Below are 15919 nucleotides of genomic sequence, written 5' to 3'. Positions count from 1 at the left end.
TCTTAGGTGAGAGTAATATGTTTCTATAAAAAATAACCTCAGACCAATGTGTCCTGATTTCAGCTCACCTAAGAGTGTTAGGTGAGGCACCCAGGCACTTCCAGAGGATAAAGTTTCACAAAGGAGCTGTTTCAACCTGCACTGCCTGTGTGATGAACCAGGCAAGTGAACAGATCCAAGTTAATAACCACCCCAAAATCACACAGTGCCCCCCACCCATTATTATTAACCCAATTACGTGACCCAGTTCACTTGCAGCCCCACAAACTCGTTTGATAGGATAAATTAGAGGGTACCAGAAGCACAAGCAAGTTTGTGGATAGGAACTGGCACAGCCAGCTGAAGGACTCACTGCATGTGCAACTAACACCTGGAGGTGTTCCTATAACTACTTTTGGGGGATGCACATTTACTTATTTTTTTATTTAAAAAAGGTCAATTTTAACCCTATGTTAACCCTTAACTGGATATACAAAAATTGCCATACTCTATAATTTATGCAGGTACTAAATAAGTGATTTATATATTTTCTTGCCAACCTGGGTTATACCCAGTGCACAAAAAAAATAAAATTCCTGACAAGTCAAATCTCCTGCTGGCTATCAGGGGAAAGGTTTAAACATGGAGTGGCAAGCAGGGATGGGTTATACACTAACTTTTCATTAAAGAATTCCAGCAGGACACGATATAAATGGTGTTGCCATTACCAGTCTAGCAGAAGTAACTTTAAAAGATCCAAACTGCCAGAAAAGGTATTAAATGATGATCAAATATACAAGTAAAACAGTAAAAGTAAGTACTCAGACTCCTTCTAAGAAATCACAAGGCATCCTTCAGCCATTCTTGAACAATTTGAGGGTTTAACTAGAAACCTCAGTGGTCTCAAGTTCTCCATGAAGAGCCACAGCAACACTGAAAACAAAACTGGGGTGGAGGGGGAGGCAAATTGGTGGTGTCCATGCTTTTTTTCAGCATTTAACCTTCTTTATGGATAATAACAGAGGGGAGGAAGAGAATTCAGCTTTTTCCAAGGTTCCCTACACACTCAGCAGGCCATGAGGAGCTTTACCTCAGCCTGACATCTGCTCACTCACACGGAGTGGACACTGCCAGCAGTCTGGACTGCCACTGTTTTCTCATCTTTTTTTTTCCCCACCCATCTGCCCTCCTAATGTGTCAACAAGTTGCAATAAGGATAAACTGCATTATTAAAATTGCAGCTGAACTAAAAGCAAAACACAGCAAATAGAGTGGAGGAGAAGTTCCATCTGAGTTATATCAATGAGAGGGGCAAGGAAGTGTGAGCACCACTGTCTATCTAAGACTCCTGTGGCACTGCAGGGAAATCCCATGTGCCATTTGGGACAACTGTTCCTAAGGATAGTTCTGAAAGGACTTTGTAGCAGGACAAACACCATAAGGTACTTTAAGACACTGCTTCATCAACTGCATAAACAAACAACTTTGGCAGAAATTACTTCTTAAGATAGAAAATCAAGCTGTGTGTCCAAATTGCTGATGCAGCCAGGAGGATCTGAAAGCAGACTGAATCACTATTTGTTTGCCACATACTGTTCATATATTTAACCCCATACTTTTGCTGATTGCTCTAGAAGCCAAATGCCTTCTTCTCCCAGATAACCATCTAGCTTCTTCCCCTCCTCCCTTTTCTGCCTAAGCCTTAGGAATTGTGAAAGCTTGGCAAGGATTTTCCTTTGCCCTTGTTTGCAAGATGGGATAAGAGTCACTTTCCTGGACTTGCTCTGAATTTTAATGTATTCTTTACTATAAGCAGTAAGATATTGGTGCTCGTGATGAATTCAGGGGTTAAATGTTTGGAAAAGCTCTACAGAAGTTGCCACAAATCAAGAAAACATGACAAACAGAGTGAAGAGCCAGAGATGTTTGATGGGGAGAGGAGACCACAAAGCAGTGATAGAGGTTTTCATGTATACAGCTACAAGGAGGAAAGAAATTAATTATTCTCCACCTCCACATGATCCAGGAGTAATGGTCTTAGACTACATGGGATATTCAGCTTAGTCATGAGGAAAAGTTTCCAATACAAGGACAGTGTTGGAAGAAGTTGCCAGAAAAATAATGAAAGACTGGTTTAGACACACACCTGTCAGGCAGGACTGATGCATAATTGAATTCACTTCAGATCAGATGATTTGGTGAAGTCTCATCTTCTGTAATTATTACATTTACCACTGGGACTAAGTCCTTTAGCACAGGCCCTTCATTTGTCAGTGGAGTCACAGAAAGTGACAACCCAGAAAACTTCTTTAAATGTATTTGAAATAGAGATTCCCTGGCAATCACAGGAAACAAAAGAAAAAAAAACAAATCCCACACCAAACCCAAACCAAAACTGGCTAGAAGGAACATCTGGAGGTCTTTAGACAAACTTCCCTCTTGTAGCAGATTTAACTTCAGAGTTAGACCAGGTTGCCAAGAGCCTTGCCCAGCTGAAGTCTGAAAATCTGAGGACAGAGCCTCTGCAGAAACCCATCCCCAACTCTGATGAGGAATAATATCTTCCCATGAGAATTTTATTTGTGCAGGGCCAGAAACTGGACTCAATGATCCTTGTGGGTTCCTTCCAACTTGGGATATTCTATGATTCTATGATACAACATCTATCCAGCCTCCCTTCTCTGGTTGCTCCTCCCAGAGAGGAGCACACCTGCCTGAAAAACCCTAAGGAAGAAACAAGTAACTTTTTTTCTCTCAAAGGAAGGAACAAGAAGAGAGAGTCCTCAACAACCTTCCCTACTTGTATCTCCTCTGATATCATGCAAGATAAGCTGAGAAGAAATAAAGTCCTACCTACTAATGTCAACAGAAAACTATGGGCACGAGAAGAACACAAAGGAAAGGAAGGGATCTCCAAACGAAGCTGAAATGGAAAACCCACATGGTGGTTTATGGAGGAGGAGGGATGGCTTTCACAGAGAAGGGGCCCATGGGGAAGTCTTAATTCCCAGGACTCATTTGCATTTTGTCTACAGAAAAAGGTCACTCACAAGGACTCTTTGCTGAACAGACACTCAAGACAGCTGGACAAACCACTTCTGGTTTTGCTGATCTGGCTTAAGGCACCACAGCCCCAGCAGCCAAACCCCACTAGGGAGCAGGTTTCTCTACACCAAATTCTCCTGGCTTATCTGGCTGCACACTAATTCAAGTCTATAAAACATTCTTGAGTTTGAAAGCTTGTTCTTTTAAGAGAGAGTTTGAAGCAGCTAGACAGTGATTAAGCCAAACAGTATCTTTTTGTTTGAAAAGTGAGCTGAAACAATAATCAAGGTTTCTGAAAACCAAAGAGTGGTTGAGTGAAAGCTGGCACTCCCTTCAGCAAGTGCAAAGCTGCACAGCAGGGCAAGTCAGTTATTAACCAGAGGGTGTTTAAAGTCTCCCGAAGTCATTGGTCAGATCCTATTGATGGTGTTTAAGAAACTGAAGCAGGGTATGCCTAAGGGTGTGGTTTCACAACATCTCAGGTTGAATTAAGACCTTGCTGCTACAGTAGGGAATTCATCCCTCCGTCCCTTTCTGCCTGGTTGTATGTTCCTGCTGGGTTACCCTCAAAGAGCTTGAACAAATTATATGTTATTTCTCAACAGCATGAAGGACTTGAACCAATGCATAACATCACAGGCAGGGGAGAATCATCTCCAGCATGTATGTCTCATTCCTATTAAAGACAGGACACTTATCTTCTCTGTTTTATGAAGGTGAGGTGAAACCTGTACCAAACCACCAACACATTTTCAGCTGGGCTCAGAAAAATAAATAAATAAATAGATAGATAGATAGATAGATAAAATAATAATAATTTAAAAGAAGGACCTTGAGATGTTAGGATGGAGGATGCAAAGGTAAATTAACCACCCCATCACAACCCCAACACAGCAGAAGAGCAGGCAGGCTCCTGTGTGGCCTGAAAGCTCCCTCTGGCCAAGGAAGGGACAAATGCCAGAGCCCAAGGCTTGCACCAGGGAAGAGGGACTGTGCAGATGGGGTAGGGGGGAGGGAAGGGTCAAGGTTCTCTCCTTTGGTGACGCTGAGTTAGATCAGTTCAGCTGCAACATGTAATTCATCCTCAAACGCCAAAATGCTGAGTACCTGAGAAAAAAGCTGTAATCTGGGGAAAGAAATGAGCAGACATTTCAATAAAAGCCACTAGTTTAAGGTGGAATGTTTATTAGTAAGTGGGTTTTTTTCTTCAAAATCATCAAGATATGTCAGGCTCACAAAAGTCACCATAAAAATTCCACAATCATTTCAGACCTGCTGGTTGAATTTCAAAGCACAGCCCACAGAAACCTTGAGTCAAACACGGACAGGGAACTCTCCAACTAAAAGCAGTCTCTATTCTCAACACAGAGAGGAACAGTTTAAGGGAATGCTCACACTTGAACCTTCAGAGAAAGCTCAGCACTACCCCCACCAGCACCCAGCTGGGCTGAAGCCAAAATAAATTTGGCACAAAGAATAAATGACCTGACTTGGAACTGGATGTGGCCAAAGTGTTTGTCCTCAGGGGAGGCAAAAGGAGTTTAAGACAGAACCCAACAGCAAAATTGTTCTTTGAATTAGGACTACCAGGGTGCCACTGAAAGTGGGAACAAGAAAGGGACCAACTTTGGCTCCTGTATCAGGCTTTGGGCTCCCAAGCCACTACTTGTAGTGGTTATATACTGCCCTGGCAGGACACTGAGTGAAAATCAATCTGTTACAGTGACTTAGAAAGGGTCTAAGGAGACGAACCTGGCAGGATTTCAGGTCACAGAAAGTTAAAATTACACTTTGACACGAAGCCAAGTCAAGACTCCAAAGTCTGTCACGTCTTTGTGAGCTCTCACTTACTCTGTTCTGTGAAGGACCTGATAACAGTTAACCCTGGAAATGTGTTTCTCACTTCAGTTACTTGAACAATATACTAAAAAAAAAAAAAGTAAAAAATCAGACTCATTCTCCAAAAGCCAGGAAGATAATAACTGAGCTGCAATACAGAGCCATGCAGTTAATTTTACACAGCTGATAGGAGATAGACCTAACTATGACTCTTGGCAGCATAATCTGCATGTGATCAAACAAACAACAGGTTCATAGGATCACATTTGTACAATTCATTGCTAAATAAGCACTATCTCAAGTTTCAAGTTCACTTTATGCTTTATTTCACTGAGAGAAAAGAACTCCACGTTTGCCACATGCACTCTAGAAATAATAGTAGTGTACAGGCACTTTACTCAAACTGGCCACAAAACACTGCCCATGTAACTCCCGGGCTTTAAAGCCATTTATCAGAAGTAGTTTGGCTAATTTTTAAGGAAAAACAAAAGAAGAAATTACACTGGCTGTTCAATTCCAGGACAGCACACCACAGACCCTCAGTACACACCATCTCAGGTTAGTATTTAACTGAGTTGTACGTGTACGTGTTACAACCCCAGGACAATCCCAGGTTAAGCACAATCCAACCAGCCACCTGCAGGCCAAGTCTACAAGACAACCCCACCCATCTTGCCATTACACATACCAGAGAGCCATTTCTGGAACAGAACATGGTCCCTTAATGGGCAAATCACCCCTTCTCCAAGTAGCCAAGCACCTCAACTGTGGGAGGAGATGATGGGACCAGACTCATACTTAGTCCTGTGCATGGCACACAACCCACCTGGATCAGGAGGATCAGGGGGAGAGGCAGTGCAGAGAGAGTAGGACTGAAAAGAGACTTCTAAATCTGACATTTCCTACCTCTTTGCAACCAACTATCACTTGAGGAAACTGGCAGTGTCCTGCCTTCCTCCTTCCCTGGTCTAGTTCCAAGTGGACAAAGCCCTGTGACCTCAATTCTCCCTCTGATGTGTACACACTGCAGTTGTCACAACAATTATTAACAAACACAGTTTGCAACAAGATACAAATTCTTTAAAACATGGGTGCCACTGAAACCATTTCCCCCAAGATAGTTATCACATCTGCCTTTTGTTAGGACATTCACAAAACATTCTCCTTTGGGGATACCAAGATGCATAACAAGGGTTGGACACAGATTCCAGCTTTAAAGCAACTCCACAAAAGTAACACCCAAGGCCAAAAAAAAAAGCCCCCACCACTGGGAACCACCTGTCATTCTTTCTGGCATTCCAAGAACATTTACACTTTCTACCAAACACAAACTTCCAGTTTCAAACACAGCAGAAAGAATTCCTGCTACAGTCAATACATATCTAGAAATAAAAATTTTTACACAATAAATTGGATATTGTTAAAGAAAGATTACCAATGACTTATTTCTTAAAAGAAGCTACTTAACCAACTTAGAGGCTAACCTAAAAACACACATTTCAAACAAAAGAAGCAACAGTATTAACTGGAAATACCACTCTATCACATTTTTGTAGTTTTTCAGTGGGAAGAGGGAAAGAAGAGAGACAATACAGCGAGCCAATTTTCCTGTCATTTTCAGATTCTTTCCTGTAAATTTGTCAAGTGGAATATACAGACTAAATGCAAAATTATTTTTCTGGTTACCTTCAGATGCAAAGAAGAGTCTGCCTGTCTGAAAGCTTCTCATCTTACTCATTACTCATTAGTTTAGTATTAATTTCTATTGTCTGTTAAAATCATCATGGCTGCATTGACAATACCAGTAACTCAGTTTAGGATAACACTCAATAGTTGGAAACTTCCAGACACAAGACAATTATAGTCCTGTCATTTTATTAATAGAAACACACATACACTACTTCATAGATATAAATTAAAATCTTTCTGTCAACTGAACATTTAACACAGGCTGGAAGCCAAAACAAACCTTAACAGTGACTTACCAGGAAGCCTGTTCATGTTGACCCCTTGAGCAGAAAGTCCTATTCCCATGTACCTTCAAAAAAACCAAACAAAATATCAGTCAAGCACCAAATGGCCAAGGCACAAGATTTCCTGCAGCAGAAATATAGCAGTAAAATAAACCCAACCCACACACAAATTATCTAAGAATGGCAAAATCACTAAAGATTTTCCATTACTCAAGTCTTTATTGAATCCAAGATATAATGTCAGTGCTTTCTGACTACAGCTACTCTTTAGCTCTTAAGTGGTAGGAGAAGGACTAGAAAAGAGTCAGCAACCTTATTTCTGGCTTGGTATTTGTGAGGGGTTTTTACCCATATATCAGGAAAAAAACTATTTATATAGGTGATATATTACATGAGAGTAAACAAATACATAAGGGCAGATATATGAGAACAGATGCCTGTCCAGTCTGTTGAACTGTGTCCAGGAATAGCTGGTAGTGGATGCCCAGGAGAGAGCAAACAGTTGTACTTTCCAAGAACACTCTTCCATTGTTCAGCATATATTTTACACAATTTCCTAAGCAAAAGGTGGTCTTTCTGTATTTCACACCATGTCAGATTTTCATCCTAACCTGGCCACTTACTGAACCTTTGTAAGCTCTTCGAAAAGGCAACTTCCTGCAGCTCCCCCCAGTCAATTCCTGCCCAAGCTAGTTTTGCTTGGTACTTGCATTTTTAGAATTAGAAGAGAGAGGAAAAGCATTTCCCTGTCCAATTTCTCAAGGATTTTCAAGTCCTCATTCATACCCCACTGCCTGAAGGTCTCTTCTCAAGGTTAACTAATCTCAGACTACTCAACTGCTTTTATGGCAGCTCATCTCTGCCTCTTAATGCTCCTGCTACACTCCAGTTCTGGAACTTCCTTGACAAGCAGGGGGTAACCAGAAGCACCAGCATCACTCACAACACCAACCCACGGTGATTATTACAGACAACACTGTAACAGTGTTGTGCATTTTGGTTTCTATCCCTCCCCCTTCCTCCATTATTACATTTATATTTTACTGCAGATGAGAACTGAGCTGATTTTTCCATGGAACTGGGACACAACTCGTCCCTGCACTCCAAGAGACAGCTCGGAAAACATTTTTTTGTGTCAAGTTTGGATTGTTCATTCTGCCCCTATCACACCTATCCAGTAGGGCAGCAAGGCACAGCCAGCCTTCACAAAGTCTCCTCTTTCTCACTGCACACACCCATTTTGTTTCTTCTGTTTCTTTTAATTTGCATGGCTCTGTAATTCTTTTAATACCCCCTGAAAGCACAGCTGCCCTGCTCAGTTTGTTTTCAACACACTTCCATATTTTCAGGTTACTGAGCTTTGAAATGAACAGTCACTGTTGGGCTCTTGTTCATGTAAAGGTATAAATCCCAACAGGCTACAGCCAGTGTCCTGTTGTTCTTCCACTGTATCACTTTTCTTCCAGTGGTTTCCTCAGCCATTTGCTCCATAAGACATTAATCACATCTGAAAATATTATTTCAGAATTTGACCCCAAAGTTGCATTTCTTCAAGTTGTGTGGTTCAAGTCCCTTCCAGAAACTGCTCCCTGCCCTTGACTTCTCCACTTCAGTCACTGTCACCACCACATGGAAATGGTAATAACTGATTTTTTTCCTTGTTTACACAGAAATTTTAATCCTTAGAGATCTACCAGCTTATCAAATCCTAGCCTATGATCTCTTTATTAGCGCAAAATAGAATTTTGTTTTGGTGATAAAATACCTTTAAGATCATCCAGTCCAACTATGGACCAAAGACTCCCAATCCCACCACTAACCCATGTCCCCAAGTGCCACAGCTACATGTCTTTTAAATCCCTCCAGGGATGGTGACTCCACCCTTCCCTGAGCAGCCTGTACCAGTGCTTGACAACCCTTTCCATGAAGAAATTACTCCTAATATCCAACCTAAACCTCCCCTGGCACAACTTCTGGCTGTTTCCTCTTGTCCTGTCACTGTGTTACCTGGGAGAGGAGACCATCTTCACAAACATGGCCAACTTTGTCTTTCTTGTACCCTCCACATCTTGGCAGCGCGACCTTCTGGATTTCAAATCCCTGAAACCCAGTTTTACAGCGCCTTAAAATAAGTCAATCCCTTCTTTTAAAAACGTGCTCTACTTCTGAAGTGCTCCAGTTCCCCGAGGATCCAGACCCTTCCTCCCCAGACCAACAGAGAGAGCAAACAGGCAGCAAACTCCTGGCAGGGCATCGACCACGCTGAGGAAAGACAGAACTTCCTGAGGGTCACACGTACACCACGAGTCCTGTCTGATCACACCAGCTGAACCCAGCCTTCCTCCTGGGGGTCAGGGAGATGAGATCATCCAGGAAAGGCTGGTTCCTGATCTACAGCACAACCCCGATCTCAAGGATGGAAGAGACTTCAGAGTAAGTACTGTGTGGTCTCATTCCTTTGAATCCCTTGGAAAAAAAAAAAAATATACACACACATCTCTGTAATCAACACTTTAAACATCACACTCCACAGTCAACAGCTCAGCTATTTCATTCTTTAGAACTCCTGAATGAAGAGCAGATAACCCTAATGATTTGTTCCTGTGCTTTATGGATAAATAAGACTGTTGTTGTATTAATCCTTCAATAGGAACCAGATGATCATTCAAAAACAAAGACTGGCATGTGTTTTGTTGACAAATGACACCATTGCTGTATTAACTCTTACATGAGAAGGATAATCCTTTAAAAGCAAAAGACTGGCATTTGTGAGCCTCTAAACACTCCTACCTTTCCAGAGCCCTTCATAAAAAGCTCTCCTCGTTATCTCTCCTTTTGACAAAACTCTCCACTTGCTTCCCCCATCCCTGATGTTTTGGGAGGGAAAAGCATTCCTTTAACATTTTAGACCTTCAGCCAGATGTCCCTGAACTCATTCTGGTCAACCTTATTGGTATTTTCAAGCTTAAAAGTTTGTTCTTTCTATTTTTTCTCATCAAATAAAATTTCAACTTTTGGATTGTGTATCCCTATCACCTCTTACCCCTCATCCTCATGTCTAATTATGTCAACTGTCAGCTCATTCTGAGTCTCTCCAATAGTTCACACACCTTCCTCTGATCCTCCAATACATCTTCTTAAATGGTCTCCAAGCATTTAACCCTTCTGGTTTTATTAACTATTCTTAAACAAGCTTCTTTCAATTTATAAAGTTTGTCTTCTAGCTTCTTTGTTGTTGGGTAGTGGGTTTTTTGGATGAACACTGAAGTGGTAGGGCCTGGGGGGCTTTTACAGCACTCCTCAGAGGACACCAAACATGAGTGATTACATTCAGTGCTGTGGAGTAACTTCTAACCACACATTTCTTGTAAACATTTTTTGCACTGCTCAGAGCAGGAGTCAGAAGTTACATCCTTTCTCATGAGCTCCCTGACTCATGAGAGCCTCTCCAAAGCAGTCATTTATGGCATCTAAAAACTGAGCCTCACACAGTCATGTGTCATACAGCTATAATAAACTCAATTTTGGGGACATGTTTCCAGCCTTCCAGGCACAATATGGAAGATTGTTCCCTGTTTCTGCAGGGAGTGCTCCAGCTCTTCCTTGCCACATTCTCAGCATGCTGGCAGATAAGAGAGAGTTCTTGCTGGCATTCAACTTCCTTATTCCTACAGAGTCTGGAACCTTCTGCTGCCACAGAGTTTTCCTTACTACATGGTGAGTTTTGCCATGTTTTTTTTCCAATCACATGTGGGAGCAGTCCACAGCTAGAACTGAATTCAAATTCTACATTGCTTCAGAGAGCAGTGAAAAGTGCCACCTCTTCCAACTGTCCAAGCCTCAGGGGAGCTGTGATTCAAACCACCAACTGCCTGAATATAAAGGCACCATCTAAGCCTGGTGCAACAACACCAGAGTACTGCACTGTGTTGCCCCAAAAGGGTGGTAATGCCAAGGAAACTATTGGAAAGTAGAGGAAATAACATAATAGTTGAACTCAGATAAAACAGGTCACCTCCCACTTCAGCTAATCCTGCTTAACTTCATTATTTTCTATGCAGATTCATCCTCTCTCTTTTGTGTACAGCAGGAAATCCCACACACATAACCATGGGCAAAACTCATAAATAGTATCTTTCCATTTTGAGACAACACAGCTTTAAAGTAGGTCTGGAAGCTTGTATTTTTATAAAAAGCAAGTACTACAACTCGACAAATTCTAATTTTAAGATTACACTTTAACTTAGATACACAACACCATGGAAGTGTGTCACTAGGAAAGAAAAAAGAAAAAAAAAAGAACATGACCACAAGCCTTCCTGGTTCACAATTTTTTTCTTTTCAACTCATGTTCCCATTTAAAGCTCAAGATGAACTTTAAAATAAGAACACAATGGCTATAGATCTGTACACAGAATTTGCAGAGAATCTAAAATAAAGACTCTCACTGTGCTGGGTTTCAACTCCACAACCCACAGTTTATATCCACAAATTGTCACAGACTTGGCTGCTGGTTATTGTTTTAGAAGGTGCTACTTTGCTTTTCCCAAGCACTATCAATTTATGCATCAGAAGTAATGGATGAAATGGAGCTTTGAGATCGACAAAGCCTCAGACTAAAAATCACTCTGTTCTCTTGAAAACTGGGAGGAGAAAAAAAAACAACTCATCTTCAACTCCCCCACTCCCAAAAGCACCATCTGCTTTCTGAACTTCTTGGAGCAGAAGAGCTTCTCACTTCCTTGATTCCAAATGCTCCAAACCAGTTTTGTGTATGCAACAATTCAAAACCAGTTAAACAGTATTTGTGGGCATCATCACAGCTAACAACTGCCTGTTTGGTTTTTTTAAATTAATCAATTATGACATTCAATATCATTCAACACAAATCTCAACAGTCTGCCTGCTGTATCACCCCTGCTTTTGGAGGTTTCAGATGTGGACAGACTCCCTGGGGTGTATCCATTAACTGGAGTCCCTTTCTGAGGGATTCAAAGAGCCTCTTAAGAAAAGGATGCACAAGGATGTTAGCACTCACTTTCAAATAGGAAAAAACCATCTTTTTTTAGGATTTGGGGCAATGACACATTTGTATCTGCTATCCATCACAGGTAGTGATGGATGCATATAAAGATATATACCTTGACAAAAGCCAGGCTAAAGTGACCTCCTAAAACCACCTTCTCAGCAGTGAACACTGAACACTTGGAACTGCCCCCCCACACTTAATATAAGCTTCAAAAATGCTGCATCAGTAGATCAATTCCAAATAGAGCAGCCTGACAAAAATAAACCCAGACACATGCCAGTGATTCAGTCAGAACAGTCTTGTTCCCTCTCACCAGCAGCCTCGGCAGTTACCATAGCACCAAATTCTTCCAGACTTCTCCTGCACCTCAGCCCTGCCCAGGCAACACTGGTTGCTTTTGAAAATCTGACTGAATCAGCCACACTTGCCACGAGCCACAACGTCAGCTCTGCCTCTTTTATCCATGCCCTGGCTCTCCTTGGCCACAGCAGAAGAATGAAGGACTTTGGTGGCAACCCCTCGTGTCTCCACACACAACCAGCAGGATTGCCAGGATTCTTCCCTCTAGGTCATCCAGCACCGTGACCATGGTTAAGATTAAGCTCAAAAAGACAAAGCTTTTGGTTCCTTTCCCCAGCTCCCAGGTTCTTCAGCAGCAAACACCAACGTGTAGCTGCTCCAGCACAGTGACATCTAAACAGGACAGTATTCATTTCAGGCTCCTAAGACAACTTGTGTGGTGGATTCTGCAGAGCAGATGTTTTCAAGGCTGCATTTTAAATCTGTGTATTTAAAAAAAAAAAAACATATTTTTCGCTTCTGTCAATAAAAGACTTTCCCTGGAAAAGAGATGGGAAGCCAAAATGATGACTGTACTTCTAAATTAAATTTTAACTCTTAAAGGTAGAAAAGATCTCGAATGCACTGACTCAGTCAGGAAGAATTATATATTGTCACTGGGCAGAAATTATCTGAAAAATAATGAGAAAAGTTATTTCACAGGAGTGACAATATCTGACTGACCTAAATTGAATCAGAGATCTGTTAAAGAGGTTGTTCTAAGCATTACAGAGTCACACAAGTAGAGGAGCCACTGATGGTTGAGTTCAGTCTGTCCCAGAAGGGGAATCCACCCATGTGAGAAGCAATTCTTTGAGTCAAAAGACATTTCTCCAGAACAAACATGACACCCAGAGAGCCTGCCAAAAACTCAACGTAAGAAACTTTTTTTTGCCTAGTCTAAAGCTACTCTGTGTGAGCAACCCACAAAAATCCTTGTGAACCCAGCAGAAAAACTTCAGAACAGACCTGCCCTTTGACAGCAAGTACCTCAATGCTGAAATTCCAGCATTTGCATCTGTTTGGCTTTTCCAGGTCAGGAATGAAGAACTCCTTGGGTAGAACAAAGGGGAACATAGAACTCATGTATACCTGTATGATATATTATTCAGTTTTAAGAATTCCAGGAGCAAAGAACATCTCCCTGGAAAGCACCCAGCACTTGGGAGGCACTGCTGGGTGCAAAATAGAGGCAGGGCAGGAAGAAGAAAGCAGTAAGTCCACGGTACTCACTGGACCAGGGCAGTATACTTTCAATAAAAAGGAGCATTTCTTCACCCAGAAAGCTACAAGAATTTCTCTAATAAACTTACAGAGAGTGCTCATCTCAAATGCTAATCCTGACAATCAGCAGGGCAGATTTATTAAGGGTCTGCCAGGAAAAGAACAGTAGTGTGATCCCCTTGTACTTATTGCTTAACCTGTTGAAAGGTACCAAGTCAGAACAGTAAAACAATCCATGCCTTTCTTCTTTCAAGTGGCTGTGAGGTTCACCTAGATGGCACAGAAAATCCACATCTGAAAGGTAGGGAAACAAAGGGGAAAAAAATACAGTGGTTTAGCATTGGTTGGGTAATGGCCACAAGCCCAGAAATCTTCTTTCCTGAGCCAGCACCACCCTGGCACAGCACAGCTGGAAGGAGAGACTGGCAGGGATGCCCACGTGCACCAAGGCCCAGACTGGAAGAGTTAAACCAGAGATATTAAATAATTTGTTTTGGAGGCCATGACTTCCAGTAAAGCAGTTGTTCCCTGCTCAGTTGTGAACTCACATTAACAGTGGAAATTCCTGGGATTGGCATTTTATTACGTGGTTCAGCCAAGGCAATCCAGCTGAGCCAGGAGTTAAACAAGGGATGTCCCACTCTTCCAGAGGTTTGTGATTCAAAGGCTTCCTGTATCCTGCAATTTTTTCTAATAACCACACCTGTCTGGGAGGAATCCTGTCCTCCCAGCTATCGTGCACCCCACTCTTTCAACACGCACAGTTAAGACAAACAAACTAAATTAATAAGTTAGAAGCATTTTGGAGACTTGCACAGTCTCTCATGCAAAGCTCTGAACTATCATTCTCGTCTGAGGTGGGCCCTGACTTCATGCCAGGTTTAAAGAGTGGTGAGAAATGATAACCCCTATCAATTCACCACTGGAAACCACATTGTCGAAGCCCTGGTGGGGGAAGGGGAACGTTCTTATGAGGCAGTGAAAAAACAAGTTACATCTGTTTAAAAAAATTACCCATGGCACATAAAATACTGGATTCCAACTGTCTCTGATTCCTCAGTCTAACAATAAATATTTTGGAAGTACTTCATAATGGAATATAATCTCTAGAGTGGAAAGGGTTCTGGTTTTATTCGTGGATATTGTGCTGTTCTGTGATGGTGCTTCAGAAATAGCACTGATGGGCTCCAGAAAGAATCCCAATTCCCCAAGCAGAGGTCAGTAAAGACAAACAATGCAAGGCTGAAAAGAAGTAGATAAAAGGCAAGAAAATAAAATTTGTAAGAGCTCATTAAAAACAGCTACAAGTATCCTGAGGCACGAAGGAGCTCACTGCACGTCAGCCCTTAGGAAGGCAGAGAAGCTGAAGATTGTGGAAGGGGAGGTGAGTGAGCAGGGCAAAACTGGGAGGCAGCAACCTGGTAATATAACACATCTTTTCAGGGTGTTTATGAGTAAATAGTGACAAAACTACAGAGGAAGGATGAAAAGATATTTTTGATAGACCGAGGTATCAAATTCCCAGCTCCCTTCCAATTTTAGGGTCGTGTTCAACTGGTATCTGCCAGCTACAGGAAGGGCCAAATCTGTCCCTTGTTTCAGGAAGGGAAAAGGCTGTTGCTGAAGATTAAAAATGTGTGTAGGAACACTGACAGACAGAAAATACAGAGCAGAGATGAAGGCTTGACCTGAGCACCATTTAAGAAAGAAGAGGCATAATTCAAGTCCCACCAGCCTAAAATCACACTAGAATCCAGACCAACCCATTTCTCCATCTGCTGCCCCAAGCATCATCACATCCAACAGGACCCCAAACCCTGCCATACACCAACTGTAGCTGAAGCAAAGGTGTCCCACCAACTTAGTTTTCCAACTTCAGTTTTTTTCACTCTTGACAGCTGACCTGCTCTCTAAGTCAGCTGACATCCAGCAAAGTTCACAGAAACCATGCCAGTGCCCAATGGTGCCTTCAGTCTGGGAACAGCACAAAGCATTACTGACACTCATACTCTGATTATTTATTCTGGTTACACCCAGCTGAATAAGTAGGATTTTTGTTCAGGTTGTCCTGTTGATTAACCAACCTCACTCCCAAATGCACTGCTCAGTCACTGAAAATACATCAGGGAAGTTAAACAAGTTTCCATGACTGAATGGACTAAAGATTGTTTGACTGCCAGTCTAGGCAACAGGACATTTTTCCTGCCATAAACAAAGCCTAGAAAACAGGAAAGAAAGACATTAAAGTTACCACAAATATCTAACAGAAAGGCATCCAAGAGAGGGCAAGTCATAAAAAGACAACAAGTTTCATTCTGGAGACTAATCTTACAGGACAGTCCATTGTAAAAGTCAGCTTTAAACAGCAGCTGTTTTCTCTACTTAAAAACAAGGGGAACAATATAAATGCAATACAGAAATCAGAAGGAAACATTCTACCAACAGGTAGCTGCTTCTCTTATTGTCCCATCTTTACAGGCTAATTTGCTCT

The 15919-nt window shown here is 41.8% G+C and overlaps 1 protein-coding gene across 6 annotated transcripts in view; it reads right to left on the bottom strand.

The window, feature by feature from the left end:
* RANBP10 (RAN binding protein 10) overlaps window positions 1–15919 on the bottom strand; it is a 60790-nt gene that overhangs the window by 36681 nt on the left and 8190 nt on the right. For all 6 annotated transcript variants that reach the window (XM_027646576.1, XM_027646581.1, XM_027646578.1 and 3 more), the window contains one exon: window positions 6849–6901. In XM_027646576.1, coding sequence (XP_027502377.1) covers window positions 6849–6901 — 53 coding nt within the window. The remainder of the gene's footprint in view (window positions 1–6848; window positions 6902–15919) is intronic.

This window comes from Corapipo altera, unplaced genomic scaffold (assembly GCF_003945725.1).
Source record: "Corapipo altera isolate COAL_440 unplaced genomic scaffold, ASM394572v1 62, whole genome shotgun sequence".
NCBI classification, from domain to species: Eukaryota; Metazoa; Chordata; class Aves; order Passeriformes; family Pipridae; genus Corapipo; species Corapipo altera.
The sequence above is the reverse complement of the archived record's forward strand: the minus strand, read 5'-3'. Positions and strand labels throughout refer to the sequence as shown.